The 20348-nt window shown below is 36.9% G+C and overlaps 1 protein-coding gene across 4 annotated transcripts in view; it reads left to right on the top strand.

The window, feature by feature from the left end:
- The window catches only part of tyw1 (tRNA-yW synthesizing protein 1 homolog (S. cerevisiae)), a 124637-nt gene that overhangs the window by 32817 nt on the left and 71472 nt on the right, over window positions 1–20348 (top strand). For all 4 annotated transcript variants that reach the window (XM_087977418.1, XM_043718611.2, XM_043718610.2 and 1 more), the window contains 4 exons: window positions 11751–11803; window positions 14081–14199; window positions 16344–16453; window positions 18034–18211. In XM_087977418.1, coding sequence (XP_087833544.1) covers window positions 11751–11803; window positions 14081–14199; window positions 16344–16453; window positions 18034–18211 — 460 coding nt within the window. The remainder of the gene's footprint in view (window positions 1–11750; window positions 11804–14080; window positions 14200–16343; window positions 16454–18033; window positions 18212–20348) is intronic.

Raw genomic sequence — 20348 nt, 5'->3', positions numbered from 1 at the left:
TTAAAGAAAAACATTAGACACTTGCAAATGTGATAAGTATTGCAGCATTTGCGGGATGTTTATTTCCCTGACTATGAATTAGAATAAGCTGAGATTGATTAGAGAACAAATGAGTTTTGATGGTCATTTGCATGATTGAAAGTGCACCTGGAGCTTGTGATTACTGATGAGAAATTCTTTTTTGCTGCTGTAGGAGTATTTTGTATGTTTTTGTGACAACTCAGATACTGCAAACAGCTAACAGCTGTTAAGTGTTGTTATCCAATGTATCCCTTTCAAACCTGACAATTGTGGCTTTAGAATAGAAGATTTTGTTTTCGTCTTTTGCTTGGTGCAGTGATTAATTTTTGTTTGTATTTTTTATGTTAGGATCATTTAGGCTCCCATCTTCTAAAGACTTATGGTTCACTAATCACTTAATTTATCCTTCATCCTTCATCCTTCACTAAGTGTTCCTATTTAATATGAAACTGTTAGGAACAAATTTGACCAAATACTGGGTTGTATTTCAAGAACATTTGACTAATCAAAAAAGGCAAGACTATTTGAATCTTGGTAAGTTATTACTGAAACTGTTTTGAGGCTTTTGCCTTTAGAAAATTATTGGGTTTTTTTCTAGGCGGTTTGGAGAATGACAGCAAGAAGGTGTCGGGTTATGGAACTCCATGGTATTCGCAGAGATGAATTTGTTTAAGGAGAGATATTTGAAAGGTAGAAAACGTGTAACTGAGCAAGCTGTATGATGGGATGTAAATGTAGAATTTGAGTTCACAGCCTTACATTGATACTTTATAGGAAAAGCAATTAGTGATTGGGATCAGTTTCTTTTTCCTGAAGTCCTGCCATTCAACATATTTGGAAAGGATCTGGCTAAATATTTGGTTGATCTCACTGTGAAATTTGAATAGACTAATACAGAAGTAATTGATCCAATATATAAATTAAAACTTATTTTCTGTTGTAATTGTCAACCAAGAAGTTCATGGTCTAGTGCAATCTACTTTGAACAAGTATGTAGATGTCTACAATAACTGTGTATCTAAGCTGCGTAACCTTTACTGCTTGATACAGCAGATAATGAATCTGTGAAGTGGACTACTCCGGGAAGCAGCAGAAGTTTTTGTTTCTGCTTTCGTTGTGATGGCACTACAGGCTAACATATGTATACTGCCAATGTTTACATGATTAGCACAGTGGAACCAGACATACCATGTTGATATGGTATTCTTTATAATTAAAAACATCTATCTGAAAATTATCTAAAGACGACTGTTGAACATTTCAAGTGATAGGACGGTGAATGTTTCCTTTGGCAGTTTATGCAATTGTGATATTGTTGGAAAGAAAGATTGTTGGAAACAAATGATCTTTGCAGTTTGTGTGGATGACTACCTTGTGTATTTTTCCATTGCTGTTGGTTCTGCTGATGGACATAATGTAGCAGTTTTTGATGTTGATTGCCATCACCCATGAGCTGAATCTTCTTGTAGAAACGTTTAAAGAGAAAATGGATAGATATTTAAAACAGTGTGTAGGTAAAAGGCATTTTGTAACTGGCCAAACAGGATCTTTGGTGTTGCTGTGCTTTCCAGTATTACTACTACTACTTAAAACACAATGTTTCTATTTGACCCGAGTGCTGGTTTTCCCTTCCTTCTTTGTTTCTTCACCTTTTACCTCATCCTTGTTACTAAAGCTAAAAATCACATAACACCAGGTTATAGTCCAACAGGTTTAATTGGAAGCACTGGCTTTCCGAGCACTGCTCCTTCATCAGGAAGTTGTGGAGTATATAATTGTAAGACACAGAATTTATAGCAAAAGTTTACCACCTGATGAAGGCTAGTGCTTCCAACTAAACCTGTTGGACTATAACCTGGTGTTGTGTGATTTTTAACTTTGCACACTCCAGTCCAAAACTGGCATCTCCAAATCATTGCTACTAAAGCGACCTATCAGAAACTGCTAATTGTAGGCAATTGTCATGATTTTATCCAACACTAACCTTCATCACTGCTTGCTCCTGATTTCCTTCCGTTTATAAAATAAATTCACCCATTTATCTATCTAATTAAAAGTTTTACATGTGCCAGATAGCCATAGGACATGGGAAATGTCTGGGGTGTGCCAAGCATGCCAATTAACTGAATTGTCATGTTGACTAAAAATCCGCCAGTCAAATACCAGTCTTTACCAAATGAACCATGATAATTGATTTACAACTTCTACTCAGAAATCACTAGCTATAAAGAGAAAATAATCACCAAATCTCATACAAAATAAATAATTCTGTAAAGAAACAACCCAAATGATAACCTTCAGTCGTCGCAGAAGCGATTGGTTAAATAACTAAAATGTTATCTTCTGTTAAGTGGCTGTATTGTTTCCTTTCAAAACTTATTTGTGCTACTGAAATCTAAAACAAGACCCACACAATGAGCACAGTGGAAATGATGACCAAATTTAGTACTGCAGGCTTCCCTTTAACTTGGGTAAGTTTACATAACAATTCTGTAAAGAGAGGCAAATGATGATGATGTTTCAGTAATGATCTTTTCATCTATTGAACTTCTTTGTTCTATTTTGCAATGTTTGAAACAATTTTTGTCAGTAGTGTCCTCCTCTTAAAGACAGGCTTACTTTCTAGATGTTATACATTTCTTGCTCTCTATCCTCCTTATCCTCCATCATAAATCTCTATCCTCCTTATCCTCCATCATAAATCTTTCATGCCTATTTCCTCCATCCGTGTAAGAAGCTATAGATAATGCATTACTGTCATCTACCTTTGCTGCTATAATGAAATAGAAATAAAATATGCTGTTTGTATGTATGGTTGAGGGCTCAGACCTAATGATGAAAAATGTATTAATTTGGCGTAGTCAGTAGATGGTTAGTGTTAATTTGATTTTGATGGAATATTTCAAATTAGGTCTTTTTTTTTGTAAAGCACTGATGCTAACCCGAAAGCATAAATATGTACGCTCTGAGCCATGTTATCATCAGTGTTCAAAGGTTGCCATGGTAATGCGTTTTTCTAACATTGATTTTATTTAAAACCATGTACTAATTATAAAAGATGGTGACAGTGACTTAGAAACAAAACTCTTTTAAAACTGACTTCAGAAGTACCTATGGAATTGCAAGTGATTCCGACTGTCAATAGCCTCATAGAAACTAGGAGCAGGCGTAGGCCATTCAACACTTTGAGCCTGATCCACTATTCAATATGATCATGGCCGATCATCTAATTCAGTACCCAATTTCCAGGATTTCCTCATTCTGTTTGATTCCTTTAGCCCAAAGAACTACATCTAACTCCTCCTTGAAAACATTAGCTGTATTGGCCTTAACTAGTTTATGTAACAGAGAATTACACAGGCTCCTCTCTTAGTTGAACAAATTTCTCCTCCTCTCAGTCTTTAGTATCCGATCCCGAGTCCTTTGAATGTGTTACCTAATTATGGATTTCCTGTTTATCAGGAATATCCGTCTGGTATTTACCTTGTTTAGTCTAAGTCAGATTTTACACTGTGAGATTCCTCCCATTCTTCTAAACTCCAGTTTACATAGTCTTAACCAATCTAGTCTCTCTTTTATCCATTAGTCCTGCCCTTCCAGGAATCAGCCTGGTAAAACTTCATTGCTCTCCCTCCATTGCCAGAACATCCAAACCTGTGCACAGTGCGCCAGGTGTGGACGCTCAAAGGCCCTGTGCAATTGCAGCAAATTATCCCTGCTCCTCCACTGGAATTCTCTTGCTGTGAAGGCTAACTACTTTTTTTTTCACTACTTTTTTTTTCACTACTTTTTTTTTCTTCAGTCTGCTGTACCTCTATGCTTACTATTGGTGACTGGTAAACTGGGACACTCAGATCTTGTTGCACCTCCCCTTTTCCAAATTTATTACCGTTCAGATAATTTGCCTTCCTCTTTTTTTGCTTGCATATATCTGCTTTATACTTTATGCTGTGCATTTGCCCACTCACTGAACTTGTTAAAAATCACATGGAAGCGTCTGTACATCTTCCTTGCAGCTCACCCTCCCATCCAGCTTTAGTCATGAGATTTAAAGTTTGTTTAAAGTGGTTCTGCTTTATGGTGTCTTTTGTTCAAGCTGAGGTTGATGGTGAAAATCATAGAAGATAGAGACATTGAGTATCTGGTTTTCTCTTCCATTATGTGTTCAAGATATGCTTGCTACACTCTTGTGTAGCATGGTGAAGATTGTATTTTCTTGAGCTTATAGTACACTTAAAATTCAAAATGTCTAAGCAGCCTCACCAAAAGGTATCTTCTTTGTAAGAAAAATTGCCATGCATTCTTTGCATATCTTTATTAGGTTGCATGAGAAATTTATCTTGGGCATAACTCCTAACCTCATAACCTTTGCGTATTTCTGATATGTAGATGATGTGTATGTTGAATCTGCAACTGCAAGTGAAAATTTCCTGTGTGACTTAATGGGCTTCCTCCTGTGCTTATATTCACTTTGAAATGGAGCAGTCAAACGAACTCCCATTTCTTGATGTTGAACAATCGGCCAGGGATTTCTCTGACTGTTGACTACAGACCTATCTTCATTGGCCAATATGCACATTGGGATTCCCACCACTCCATGCCCTATAACGTTGGCCTTCTTACCAAACTCTTAATTAGGGCCTGAGCCATTTGTGCAATTTGTAAACTTGCTACTGAAATAGGACATCACAAAACCAGCCTATGGGATAATGGCTATCTTGATGAGGTTATTTTTCATTTGTATATCATTTAATCGTAACTTGATCAATGTCTGAGCCGTGAGCTAATTGGCACATGCAAATCTAATGAGCTTAGAGGTAAATGTGTGACTCAAAGATTGGTGTAGGAGAAATAGTTTCGAAGGAAAGAAAACTAGTGCAAAATATAAATACGTTTATACCTATAGAAAGGGGAAGGGTGTAGCTAAAGTGAATGTTGATCCCTTGAAAGATGAGACTGGGGAGTTAATAGTAGGAAACACAGAAGTTATGAAGCCTTTAAATCAGTATTTTGCTTCGGTTTTCACAGTGGAGGGCAGTAGTACCATCTCAATAGTAACAGGTCATGCAGATGTCATGGAAAGGGAGGAACTTAGAATGATTATAATCAATAGAAAAAAAGTACTGAGCAAACTATTCGGATTGAAAGCAGATAAGTCCCCTGGGCCTGATGGCTTGCACTCTGGGATGAAAGGAAGTGGCAGTAGAAATAATACTCGTCATTATAATAATCCAAAATTCCCTGGATGCTGTCAAGTTCCACTGGATTGGAAAATGCTTATATAATGACATTATTGTTATGAAGGTGTAGAGGTCCTGTACCTCTTAAGAGAGTAGAAAAGCTTACAAGGCCTGCCAGGCACAGTGCAAAGTGTTCTGAACGAAGTAACAATTGGTTGAAAACAACTCTCAGCAGCTGGGTTGCCATGAGACACAAACAAATTCAGATTCAGCCAATAAATGATGCCCCAAGATACAAGAATCCAATCAAATTTAAATTTAGTATTTTTATAATATTAAACCAATAAAACAATCTGATGTTTTGGGGTATAAAACTGGACATTTTAAACAGCTAGAAAGAGAACTGCTAAAAGATCAACACATGTCAGCTGCTAGTTCAAGAGCTCTCTGAGAGTATCTGTGGAAGGAGTCTGTACAACAGAACATCAAAACCGACTTGGGAAGAATCTACAAAGGAGGTTCGGCAAAGCTGACAGGATTTGAAATGGGATTTTTTTTTTGTACATCTTAATTGGGACTTTTTTATCGAATTAGTATTGTAGAATGGGAGGTAAAAGATAGGTTTAAGTGAAAGGAGTTGAAAATAGTTGTTGGTATTAATATTCACTTTTGGACTTAAAGTTGTTAATTTTTACTTTAAATAGTGACCTCTGGAATAGTTCTTGGCCTCTTGAATTTCAACAGATTAGACCACGAGGTGATACTTTACTGTATTGCTCATTTAAATTAGCAGTGGGGTTTACCCTGTATCATAGCATAATTCAGAAAGGGAGGGAGCCAGAAAGTAAGACATGATAGATCAGTTAATTTAACATCTGTCGTTGAGAAATTGTTAGAATACATTATTCAGCAATTAATAATTGGACATCTGAGAAGTCAAACTCCAAACAATGAGAGGTAGCATGGTTTTACAAAAGATAACTTGTGTTTGTCTAATTTGTTAGAATTATTCAAAATTGTGTAGAGTTGAGTTTTTAAATTTATGTTTTATTGCAATCTCTCAATTAAACTTTAAAAGTATTAAATATAGATACTAAGTTATCCTGGAGCAGTGTTTTTAGAGCAGTAAGACTGTACTATTTGGGTCTGTAGATTGTTAAGGTGCAAAGATGGCATTTAGTAGAGTGAAGTGCTCTTCCTGTTGGATGTCAGAGATTTGGTAGAGTTTCTGTGGTGCTGATGACTATTTCTGCAGGGAGTGTGTTTGATTGCGAATCCTATTGGATCGCATGGATCGGTTAGCACAGCAGTTAAAGGCACTAAGAAATTTACAGGAGCTAGTGTGATGAATGGCATTTGCAGGGAGTGAGAAAAGAGATCAGTATGAGTCATATGCAGTTGGGAAAAGGTGCAAGTCAAACAGTCAGGGTAAACCGGAATGAAGCGGAGAATAAGGTAATTTAATTGGATAAATTAAACTGTATTTAATTCAATGCAAGAGACCTGACAGGTAAGGCAGATGAACTCTGGGCACAGTTGGGAACATGCGAGATTGGGGTATCATAACGATTACAGAAATGTGACTTAATGTTCTAGGGTATAGATGCTATAGGAAGAAAAGTAAGGGGGGGAGGGGGATGGAGATGACAGAGGAGGGGGAATGGCACTTTTTAATTAGCAATAATAATACAGCTGTATTTTGGAAAGATATTCCTAGGAATGTGTTCAGGGAAGTTACTTGGGTAGAGCTAAGAAATAAGGAAGGGATGATCACACTATTGGGATTGTACTATGTGCCACCTCCATTAGTCAGCGGAAAATTGAAGATAATTTGTAAGGAAATCTCAGTTACCATTCAGAATAATAGGGTGGGAATGATAAAGGATTTGAACCTGCCACAGTGAAAGTGCCGTAGTGTTAAGGGCTTGGATGGAGAGGAAATTGTTAAGTGTGTACAAGAAGATTTCCTGATTCATTTTGTGGATGTACCTACTGGAGAAGGAGCAAAACGTGACCTTCTTTTGGGAGATAAGGCCGGGCAGGTGACTGTGGTATCAGTGGCGGGGAGCACTTTGGGGCCAGCGACCATAATTCTATTAGTTTTAAAATAGTGATGGAAAAGGATAGATAAGATCTAAAAGTTGAGTTCTAAATTGAAGAAAGCCAATTTTGATGGCATTAGGCAAGAGTTTTCAGAAGTTAATTGGGGGTGGATATTCACAAGTAAAGGGAAGGCTGGGAAGTGCTTTCAAAGAGCTTTCAAAAATGAGATAACGAGAGTTGGTATGTTCCTGTTTGGGCGAAAGGCAAGGCTGGTAGGGTAGGGAGTGCCTGGATGCTGAGAGAAATTGAAGTTTTGGTCAAGAAAAAGAAGGAAGCAGATGTCAGATATAAACTGCAGGGTTCAAGTGAATTCCTAGAAGAGTATAAAGGCAGTAGGAAGTATAAAGAGGGAAATCGGGAGGGCAAAAAGGGGACACGAGATGACTTTGGCAAATAGGTACTTATCATCAGTATTTACTGTGGAGAAGGACATGGAAGCTGGAGAACTTGGGGAAATAAATAGCGATATCTTGAAAAATGTCCATCTTACAGAGGTGCTGATGTTGGATGTCTTAAATCGCATAAAGGGGAATATATCCCAAGTACCTGATCTGGTGTACCCTCGAACTTTGTGGGAAGCTGGGGAAATGATTGCTGGGCCTCTTGCTAAGATGTTTGTGTCATTGATAGCCACAGGTGAGATGGTGGAAGACCGGTGGTGGCTAATGTGGTGCCATTATTTAAGAAAGGTGGTAAGGAAAAGCAAGGGAACTATAGACTGGTGAGCGTGACCTCAGTGGTGGCCAAGTTGTTGGAGGGAATCCTGAGGGACAGGGGTTTCATGTATTTGGAAAGGCAAGGACTGATTAGGGATAGTCAGCATGGCTTTGTGTGTGGGGAATCATGTCTTGCAAACTTAATTGGAGGCTTTGAAGAAGTAATGAAGACCAATTGAAAGGACAGAGCAGTGGACATGATCTATATGGACTTCAGTGAGGCATTCAACAATGTTCCACATTGTAGATTGGTTAGCAAAGTTAGATTCCATGGAGAACCTGCCATTTGGAACACAGAACTGGCTTGAAGGTAGAAGACAGAGGGTGGTGATGGAAGGTTGCTTTTCAGACTGGAAGCCTGTGACCAGTAGTGTGCCACAAGGGTCAATGCTGGGTCCACTGCTTTTTGTCAGTTATATAAATGATTTGGATGTGAACAAAGGAGGTATAGTTAGTAAGTTTGCAGATGACAGCAAAATTGGAGATGTAGTGGACAGCGAAGAAGGTTACCTGAGACTACAACAGGATCTGGGCCAGTGGGCTGAGTGGCAGATGGAATTTAATTTTGATCAATGAGAAGTGCTGCATTTTGGAAAGGCAAATCAGGGCAGGACTTACACACTTAATGGTAAGGTTCTGGGGAGTGTTGCTGAACAAAGAGACCTTGGAGTGCAGATTCATAGTTCCTTGAAAGTGGAGTCGCAGATGGACAGGATAGTGAAGACGGTCTTTGATATGCTTACCTTTATTAGTCAGTGCATTGTGTGTAGAATTTGGGAGGTGATGCAGCTGTACAGGACATTGATTAAGCCAATTTTGGAATATTGCATTCATTTCTGGTCTCCCTGTTATAGGGAGAATGTTGTGAAAGTTGAAAGAGTTCAGAAAAGATTTACAAGGATGTTGCCAAGGTTGGAGGACTTGAGCCAAAAGGAGAGGCTGAATAGGTTGGGGCTATTTTTTTCTAGAACGCGAAGGTTGAGGGGTGGCCTTACGGAGGTTTGTAAAATCATGATGGGCATAGTTAAGGTGAATAGCCAAGGTCTTTTCCCCAGCATGGGGGAGTCCACAATTAGAAGGCATAGGTTTAAGGTGGGGGTGGGGGGTGTGGGAAGATTTAAAAGGGACCTAAAGGACAACTTTTTCACAAAGGATCGTGCGTGCGTAGAATGAGTGGTGGAGGCTGGTACAACTACAACATTTAAAAGGCATCTGGATGGGTGTATGCATAGGAAGGGTCTAGAGTGATATGGGGTAAGTGCTGGCAAATAGGACTAGATTAGTTTAGGATATCTGGTCGGCATAGACGAGTTGGACTGAAGGGTCTGTTTCTGTGCTGTACAGCTCAATGACTCTGTATAACAACCAAATTGGAAAATAGGGATCTTGTACATGCAGTATATCTGGACTTCCAGGAGACATTTGATAAGGTGCTGAAGAAGTAAGCAGGTCTGGCAGCACCTGTGGAGAGAAAGCAGAATTAATGTTTCGGGTCCAGTTACCCTTGTTCAAATTCAAACTGATATTCATAGGTTAGGTGAATGGGCCAGCTTTTGGCAGATGGAGTTTAATATAGATAAATACGAGGTCATCCATTTTCATTGAAAGAGTAGAAAGGCAACTTATCTAAATGGAGAAAAACTTTAGACTGCTCAAGAGGGACTTGGGTGTCTTCATGAATCTCAGAAAACTAGCTTGAACGTAACTAATCTATTGCAGGTACAGCATGTAAAGTGACATATTGAATTTTGGCATTTATTGTTAAGGGATTAGAGTATAAAAATAGCAAAGTGTTGCTGCAACTCTACACAACATTAGTGATATTTTATAGTTTTGGTCCCCTTAAGTAGTATAGTTGTATTGGATTTAATTCAGAAGAGGTTCACTAGATTGATTTCAGAGGTAAGGGGTTATCTTCTGAAGAGAGGTTGAGTAGTTTAGGCCTGCACTCCGTGGAGTTTAGAAGAATGAGAGGGGATCTAATTGATGCTAATGGAGATTGACAAAGTACACTACTACGGTAAAGCCTTTGATAAGATTCCACATGGGACTTTTGGTCCCATGTGCACCTGCATGTACCCTGTCTACCAGTCTTTTGGGACAATCTAGAATGAGAAGTCGTTAGTTTTACGATTAGAGATATCTGATTTAAAGAATTGAGAACTTGTTTCTTTCAAAGGGATATAAATCTGTGAAATTCACTATCCCAGAATGCATTGGGTGCTAGGACATGAAGTTAATTTAAGGAGATGGACATATTTTTAATTAGCATTGGCAGTTGTGTGATTATGGAGAGCAGGTGGGAAAGTGAAGTTGAGACAGAGATTAGATCAGTCATGATTGTATTGAATGGCATAGCAAGCTCAAGGGACTGATTTTGCCTATTCCTGCTCCCAGTTCTTACATTAAAACTCATGAACAGGCCTAAGGCTGTATCTTCGGATCCTGAAAAGTGCTCTATCTACCTCTTTTTACTGTAAAAGGCTAAGATAGCTCAGAAGACTGGTATTCACCATTAACAGGATGCTGCTATCAATCCAAAAAGATGATTTGCTTGTCACACAAATGTCTGTGTGATGCTAGGTTGTAATAATATGTCTAGATCAAGACTGGCAGATCAATCTAACCAGTCTATCTCTTTGGCTGTTCGCAACAAACAGGATGCTGCAATAACCAACTGTAATTGTGGTAATTGCTGTAATAACCAATTGCCCAAACTCTCAATGCAGTGTCCAGCATTCGATGTGACTCCATGATTGGATAGCATGTGGTAAATAATCCTGAGCATGTTAAAAATATTGCTGATTCCAATTTAGGGTTATCAGTCAGGTTTGCAATGTGTGCACCTGCATATACTGAAATCTACATGTGTTTATGCACAGGGTCATGTTGTTTGCAGACTGGAAGACCATGTACACACTATGCCTGTTTCAACCCAACAAATAGGTGATAGTCATTTTCTAGTTCATTTCTCAAGTCAAATACCTTGACCAACCAGACTCAGACTGCCGAGTTTGAAATTTAAGTAAAGCTTGGTACTTAGCTGTCTATTATTATTAACTGGTACATTCCCTATGGCATTGTCTCTACCAATTGGTCAATGTGCCAAACAATTTCATATAGTTCAAGTATTCCTTTATCCTTTGCTATTTCTTTCCAATTGGAGTTGAGTGCAAAACGCAAAGCTTTGACAAAATGTGCTTTTATTTCTAGCAATGCTGAAGTTCATGCCGAACCCAGTAGTCAGCTGTGAACATGGCAAAAATTGCCACTCTTCATGTGTTTAAATTAAAGTTATTTGGAGATGTGTGTTTTTTTTCAACATAGTTGTAAAGTATTCAATGCTTAACTATTCTAATGCAGTTTTAAAAATAATGATGAATGAGGTAGCTGACATACTTTGTAGTATTTGCTTGAACAGTGTGTTGCAAGTGAAATGCAAACTATTCTAATTATAAAATGTCCATGATTTTACTTTTTTAATGACGTATGATTGAATGATTTCCATAAATTGGTACTTCTGGAATTATTGCGGATGGAGAAGAAACATGTGATGAGAAGGTTCCACAAGTAAATTATCAATCTCTCACATCCTTAAATGATGTTCGAGATTAAATTGAACTGTGAAAAAGTTAAAAGTGCCAAGAAAATAAATTGAATCTGTGGATAGTTTATTGGAACCAGGAGCAGTTAATAAAAAGTAATGAGTATGAACCATTTTATTTTTCAGGATACCGCCTGATCGGAAGTCACTCAGGTGTGAAACTGTGCAGATGGACCAAGGTAACTGATTTTATGAATTATGAATCTCAGAGTTTATATTCATCTGATCTCCTCTTCTTTTAAATTTTTATTAAAATGGGTCAACAGGGATAACTTTTAAGACCAGGTGAGACACTGCATTCAATCATGGGATTTTTTTTTGTCAAAGGTGTAGAAGTAAATGCTGCAGATCATTGACTATATTGAATATCCAGGTTCACCTGTTTTACTGCAGTGAGGTCTTTGAACAGTCCACAAAGTTTGATACAATGAATGATTCAAAAGGATCTGCAATATTTTTGTACATTGTTTCATGAATATTGGAGCTAAACCTTTGATAATCTCTAGATGACCGTATTTAAAAGTAAAAATCATTTAATATTTGCATCATGCATTACATGTACAGTAATTGGACATCTTACATGTCATATTACATCTCCAAACCTCCTCTTCTAATATTGCCACTGAGTATTGAAACGTAGTAAATTACCAAAGCATCCTTAAGTGTTTTCAGTCAAAATTTGATGCCAAATTACATCAGGATATATTAAGACAAATTTTAAGGAGCTATTTACAGAAGTGGCTGTGATTGAAGGAGTGAGTGCTAAACTTTGGAAGTAAAAAGCCAAAGTATGATTGATGGAACAATATTGCTGATGCAAAAGAAGCCACAATTGGAGAGCTGTCATAGGGTTGTGATGATGTGGAGGATTTTACAGCAACCGTGCGGTACGAAAATATGGAGACGTTTAAAAATAAGGATGAGAAATTTAAGTTCAGAACGTTTCTGAATCAGGAGCTGAGAGCAAGTAGAGGTCAACTAGCAACGGGATGGTGAGTGATCTTGGAATGAATCATGGGCCACCAAGTGTTTAAAAGAGTAACCTTTGCAATAATGGAAGATGAGAGTCTGGCCATTAGAGCATTGCAATTTGAGATGATGAATGGAGAAGACAGTCTGAACAACAGATGGAGTGAAGACTGGCAATGTTGTGGTGGTCGAAGTAAATAGTTTTGATGAAGAGATTGGGGGTCGGAAACTCAGAATGGGCTGAAATAGATTTCTCCAGTTATAATCATCTATGTGGTGAGGGAACACCATTAATCGTGGGAGCTGTAAATACTAATGTTTAAATGGTGGAAACGTCTACTGACCCGATATTGAACATCTCGGTTAATGTATTAAATGGTATGCAAATAGTTTAACAGCATGCATTTTAAAATATCAAGTGCAGAAGAATGTGCAGCAGTGGATGAGGAGTGTGATAAATCTTAGATTTGTGGATCACAAAAATTTGTTCTTTTATTTTTCCTTCTATTTCACTATAAGGTTGTTGGACCATTTCCTCCCTAAGTTTGTAGTTCATGGTTTTAATCTCCTCGTGGTGACATTGTGACCCACCAGCTTTCTGTGTTAACAACACAGACCCTTTTGCATTGCAATCAAGCTTTATTAAAGCACTACACTTCTTAGTTTGTGGTTTTGTTTGTACAAGGTGTTCAGTAGGTTACCTAATTTGTGACATTTTGACTTTTTTTAAAAAAAAAGATTTTTAGTACCTCCCTGTTATGCATAGACCTCCTGACTTCCCATTTTGTATGAATTTTGAGGTATTCCTCAAAACTTCAGGCCCACTCCCTGTTGTGTTTGTTTATTTCATTATTTCCACATCAGGTCCTGTCCTTATATTTCACACACTTAATTGCTATTTTACTATCTTCACTTTGTTACAAACAGTTGATGTGGGTTGAATTTACTTCCCTCATTTTTGTGTTTACAAGTAGGATTGTTACATACAGATTTAGATTTCTATGATGTGAAACTTAGCATATAGTTAGAAATTAATGAAGTAAGAGTTGTAAGTTTCTGTTCACCTGACTACTTTCATTATCTTTCAATGAAAGTGTAAATTTCAGTTATTACTGCATATAATAAATTTTCATTGATTCCACATTGCTTTCTTCGATCTTTGCTCAACCTGTGGTCAGATAATCACTGCAGCCATTTTATGTCCGTGTCTTTTGTTTTAAAAACCTTTTCAGTCCATGAAAGTACTGTGAATAAAAATCAGATGATGGAAGACAAAAAAAAAATCGGTGGCTCACCATTTCATTAGTATTGTGACATTTTAATGTGTGATGTACAAGTCCCTGACTTGTACTATGTTATTTGCCTTCTATATCTTTTCTACTTAGATCACATTGATATCTAGTATTTGCTCCTCTTGATTTCTAAATGTGTGTATATAATATTGATGATGTGTGAGATTTGTTGCATCTTTTTCCTTATTTCCACAGTCCATGCTCCGAGGCAGAGGCGGTTGTTACAAACACACTTTCTATGGCATTGAAAGCCATCGCTGTATGGAGGCCACTCCTAGTCTAGCCTGTGCCAATAAATGTGTCTTTTGCTGGCGGTAAGCGACTGAAGTTACACATGATTAGTTTTGTTGATTTCTTTAGGTTTTATTTGCTTATGGATTTCATGGATTAAACCAAGTGATTTAAATTATCATTGCCAACTAAATGAGAAGTAATCTTATCTAGTGTTTGAGGCACAAAAATATATACTTGTTAGGATGTCTTTTAAGTAGTCTGGTTTTCCATTGCACTGTTGTGTTCAGTACCTGTATTTATGCGATGAAGTTCATTTTGTAGGTCTTGATGATCTTTGAAGAACTAACTGCTTTGCATTGCAAAGGTTCTAAAAGCTAAATATGGTTTGGTTAAAATTCTTAGTTCTGCAAAAGGTAAATGTTACACCTAGGTTACAGAGCTCTTTTAGCAACTTATTTCACTCATCCAAAACAATATTGCATTGTCAGCATCTTTACAACAATGGGCCTACTTTCGTTAGTTTTACAGGCAAATGTGTATGTTTAGGTCAAAACTGGATGCAACCATCAGTAATAGCTAATATTTCAGAAAATAAAAATAATGAAATCATATGGTTAAAACATATTGTAATTGATGATTTTTATATTTTCTAAACATAAGGAAGTAGCTCATAAATCCAAGCTAAAGGTTATTTTATTGGAGAACTCTAGCCATTCAATGATAGAATTAATGATCTAAAATAGATTAAAGAATTATTTTGTTGGAGTGGAATTGTTTTTTTTTAAAGGGTTGCTCAGCAGAATCATCCGTTTTCATATTTTGACAGCATTTTGGAAAAAATACTTTTAGTAATCACGCTGTAGGTAAATTTTTACCATATTTGCGTCTTTGACAACTCTCAGTGCTCTTTTGAGTAATATATTGTATGTAACACACTTTTTGAGACGTTTTTAAGATGTTATATTGTTATGAGTTGTTCAGTTTTACTCTTAGTTTCTATTTTTGAAGGTAAAGGTAAAGTCGCCATAATCTTCCAGACCATAGGGCCGCTCTCTTATTAGGGAGGGATATCCCATAGTGTTTTAACCTGAGGGTCACCGCACTTCAGGCGAGGGGCGAGGTTGAATCGGAGAGTTCTTCATGGTAACCTCAGTTGCTGCAGAAATTGAACCCATGCTGTTGGTGTTACTCTACATTGCAATCCTGCCATCCAGCCATTTGAGCAAACTGAGCCCCTACTACTTGACTGCAGTTCAGTTCATTGTTGTAACATCTATTGGATTATAAGGGACAGGATGTGTAACAGAAATGACTTGTTTTCTGTCTATTAAATTTGTGTGTTTTCTTTATTGTTGGCCACAATGTACATGAAATGAATTTTGCTTTCAGCTGTTTATTTTTGGAACTGTCACTGTTGTCAGACAAGACAAAGATTAACTAATATATACACAAATTATGGATCCTGTCGATAGTCGAGAGGTGAACAAATTAACTATTTGGCTAAACCACGGAGGAAAAGGAAGGTACTAAAGTTGTTTATCAAACACTGCTATAAGCATTGACCATTGAGAAATGGCAGACTGTAAATACAGTTGAAAACAGACTGTGTAATTAAAAATACGGTAGTGTTTCCTGTAACATTGCCTCACAGTATCTCAAAACATGTTGTGGGAAGCTCTGACATTGGCAAAAGACGTTGTGTATAAGGCCTGTGAGAGGGATCAACAATTGTCAATTTGATGTCCAACTTCATAGTCAGAATATTTTGATTTGGTGAAAGAAAGTGGCCAAACATTTTATAGATAAGTTATATTAAAAGACAATCTCAGGGAAGCGAATCGTGAATGGCAATAAGGTTTGTAAGTTGTATCTGCATTGAAAATGTAAATACTGTTAATTTTCATATGATATATTAAATAAATGATCTGTGGATTTATGGTCTCAGTCATATTATTGATTGTGTGATATATCCAACTGTTATAGGCAAAGAATCAGATAGTGTTTTCAAGGTTGGTGATGTGTATTGACACTGGTTCATTTTTACATTGATCTGCGTATCATTAATGAGGTTTTCTAGAAGTACATTACACTCTGTAGGGAGACTACTAATGTAGGTAGTGGAGTTAATGGCACTGAACTAGAGTACACTACTTTAAACAACAAGTAAAAATACAGATGTTATAAATAAGTAACTATGACTGACATTGTGTTATTTTTTATGTAGACATCATACGAATCCAGTTGGAACTGAATGGCGCTGGAAAATGGATGAAGCAGATATGATCTTAAAAGAAGCAATCGAGAACCATCAGAACCTGATAAAACAGTTCAAAGGTAAAAAGTTGTCAATCAACTTTTTCAAAAGAATTTTGCAAATTATAGGCAAGAGTTTTTGTTCACTGCACAAATGGCAGTGTCATTGATTGATGAGTTAGGCTGGAAAAGAAATAGAAACTTTCTCCTCCAATTCCCACCTTGTGCTCCCATTCTGTTCATCTTTTGATTTGCTTCATAGAATATCCAACCCAAGCAGGCGATCAGTATTTATTTTCCTTAAGAGCAATAATCTTGGTCTTGGGGGAGGGACTTGGCAAATGTTTTCCATGTGCATCATTCTCTTTTATTTCATGCATTTTAACTGACATAGTTCTGTCCCAAATTTGGGTTGTGCTTTACAGCATTGAACCTCAATGGTCTTCTTCTACCATGTGTCCTCTAGGTGCTACATTTAGTTTTAAATCTGTTTCCTCCTCCAATGGAAATTACCTTTTATTGAAAAAAAGGTCTGCTATCTCCCACCCCTTTATAATTTAAAGAATGTATTTTCTATTCCAGCAAAAATGGCCCCAGTTTTTCAAGTCTTACTTCAAATTTGTATTGCCTCCTATTTGGCATGATCCTCGTAAATTTGTCACTTCAAAATCCATCCTGTTGATTTTCTTTAACTCATTCAAGGGGAATAGGTGTAACCGGGCAAGACTGGTGATTACTGCCCTGTAATGATCATGAACCAGAATGATAAACTTCATGATATGATTCTTGTATGCTATTAAGACTGGTGTTCAAGGACTCTGTTACAGGGGCAATATAAATAAGGCAGTGCATATTCATGCCAGGGTGGTGTCTGATTTGGATGCAAATGAGTGGTAGTATTGTTATGCACCTGCTTTCCTTGTGCTTCTAAGATCTGGAGGTTTAGAGCTTAAAATCTACAGAGAGCTTTTTATATGGTGCTGTTGATGAATTATAGGAATAATCATATTTTGTCATTTTGGATGATAAGTTATACTATCTATCTATTGATATTTGCTGTCCCTTTGATTTGAGAATGCCATCATCTTAGGCTTGAATTTCTGCCATAGGTCTGTCTTGGACTGAGCAGGACATTTCTGAATCCACAGATCTTTGGCCAAAGTGCAAGAATTTATTCCTTTTCTTTGTGTCCTTGCATTTGATGCAATGAAAGTGATACTGTCATGCATATTTCTAGTCCAAAACAGTATATGTGACATGCAAATTATGAACCAATTCCATGTTTATGGTACACAAATTAGAATTAAATAATCGCTATAAGAACAAATGGAAAATTGATAAGTAACTTTTTCATTTTCCTGGTAGCTCATTTTTAACTCATTGCGCACATGCACTTAATGTTTTATCTTGCTAGATTTACTGCAACTTTGCTTTCCTCTGAAGTGTAGACCTAGTTCTCACATTATTTTATTCTGTATAAAAGGCTTCAGACATTTTGACACCAGATATTAAAAAAAATTGACTAAAGTGTAATTTGTTATACTGATGACCTGTACTTGATTAAATGTCAAGAAAGTTATCTTGGGTGAAAGGATTCTGGTCCAAATACATGACAAATATTATAAATTAAAGTCTTTCATATGTATGTGTCATTTTTGCAGGTGTACCTGGAGTAAAGGCTGACCGTTTTGCAGAGGGAATGAAGGTGAAACACTGTGCATTGTCATTGGTAGGAGAACCAATCATGTACCCCAAAATCAATGAATTAGTGAAACTGTTACACCATAATGAAATCTCCACTTTCCTTGTAACAAATGCACAGTTCCCAGAGGAAATCAGGTGAGAATTATTAATTAAATAGGTAACCACTGATAGAAGAAGTTGTGATACATTCTTGAAAATTAACTTTAAATCAAATTGTATATTATTAATTATGGAGTTTTATGGAAAAAGATTGTTGGTTAAACTATCTCTTAAACACTGTGTTCGGTAAAGAAATATTTAACTAGTGGTTTTTAATTCATTAAATTAGAATATTTAAATAACCTACCACCACTTTCAACAGCAACTTAGGTTTTCACTATACCTTTAATGTACTGTAGAGTCCCACCATTTGTTGGGGTTGCATTCGTAAACCTCAATGATTTTCAAAAATCACAAAAACGCTGTGCGTTTGCAATACACACTTTCTACTTAAGGAAGAAAGTTTTTTATTTTAATCTTGTTTTCTTCAAAATCCTGCGAGTTCAAGATTGGAGGTGCAGCGGGCAAAAGGGTGTGCATTACGTTTTAAGCAATTAAGTAAATTCACAAATGTTGGACAGCAGAACTTGACTGTAATAAAATATTCTTCATTCAAAGGTAACGAAACGAGATATGGCATGAATATAAGGAGATATAAAGTCAGATGGCCAAAAACATGGTCAAAAGCTTTATGTAATATCTTACAGGAAGAAAGGAAGATTGTTTGATGGAGAGGAGTGGGAGGGAAATCTTGAGCTTAGGACCTAGACAGCAGGAAGCATGGCTGCCAACATGGCATGTTTAAAACTGGATTGCTTGAGGGACCAGAATTAAATGAGTGCTGATATCTCAAAAGGTTAAGAGAATGCAGGATAGCACTGAGATGGGAGGAGTGAGGCCTTGAAAGAATTTGAAAATAAGGGATAAAAAAAATTAAAACGCAGATGCAATTTACAGTTTGCATTGTGCATAATTGTAAGATATTTTGATTTCAGCTGGATATTGATAGTTCAGGTGATTTTAGATCTAATTTATAGTATTGATGATTTACAGGTTTTTATTTGCATGTCATGAAAGTTACCTTGTGAAGTAGCTCTGAACTAATAGATCGATATTTTAGTGCTTTAATTTGCATCACTGATGAAATGCTGTTTCTAATTTTACTGTTAATTAAACTGATGCAGAATTATTAACTTGCAGAATCTAACAATATATCAGAAACATGAAAGGTAGTTAAATTGATCTCCAAGTTTTATATTTTGAATAGTGGCTGGGAGGTCATTGATATAAATACAGGAAGTGAAAGGTAAATTTTCTACTGTGTGCAGGATAGTCATGCCGATTGAGTTTCATGTCAGATTAGCATTTTATGCAATGTAGAACAGCATTCTGGAAAAGAGGTACATTTTCACCAAAGGAAGCTGTTTAATTTTTATTATAAACATTCACTCAAAACTGTTCAAATACCATACTGTTCTTTTTTCAAGGTTAAAATAGAATAAAATTTTTTGGGAGGTCATTAACATGTCACAAAGTGAATACTGAAATAGAATCCAGCCATTTGGTGTCCGAGGACTAACTTTGAAATCAGTTCAGAATAGCTGACTACTTTCTGAGAGGAGCAAATGTGAAATAATCATGGCTAGTAGCCAGCTTTGGAGACAGTTATAAATTTAATGGTAAAGGCTGCGGTTAGGTGGCAGACAGACTTTCACTTTTCTGATTATTTTCCTATTCTAATGGAATGTGAAGCATGAGCCAATGCTCCTGAGAGATGAGGAACAGGAATCGTTTTTGTAACCATTAAAGTTGTATAGTTGATCCGGTTCAAAATGCTCATTGTTTGGGACTTTGCACAGGATGAATGTTACTTGACACTTGTTAGCCCACATCTCGACACTATCCAGCACCTGCAGGTTGAGAGTGTGGCTGAATACTGCAATTTTCAGGCAACATTCACACTCCAGATTTCTTGACAGATAATCATTAAATAAAAGTAACTAATAATGGTTACCTTGAGCGTTCTTCTTTGACAAACACTCTAATAAGGTCCCGAGATCGCGGTGATTAGCATCCACCCAGCAAACCCATCTACATAGCTGACGAGTCTCCAGTCGTTGGAGGGATTGACCTTGACTTAGAGACTTAAAGTGATCTGTTCAGATGGATACCAGGGATGGCATCACTGTTGTATGAGGTGTGATTGGTTTGACTGGGTCTCTATTTAAGAGTG

This window comes from Chiloscyllium plagiosum, unplaced genomic scaffold (genome assembly GCF_037043375.1).
Source record: "Chiloscyllium plagiosum isolate Xiang-an unplaced genomic scaffold, Cpla_swu_hap1 HiC_scaffold_31, whole genome shotgun sequence".
NCBI classification, from domain to species: domain Eukaryota; kingdom Metazoa; phylum Chordata; class Chondrichthyes; order Orectolobiformes; family Hemiscylliidae; genus Chiloscyllium; species Chiloscyllium plagiosum.
The sequence above is the reverse complement of the archived record's forward strand: the minus strand, read 5'-3'. Positions and strand labels throughout refer to the sequence as shown.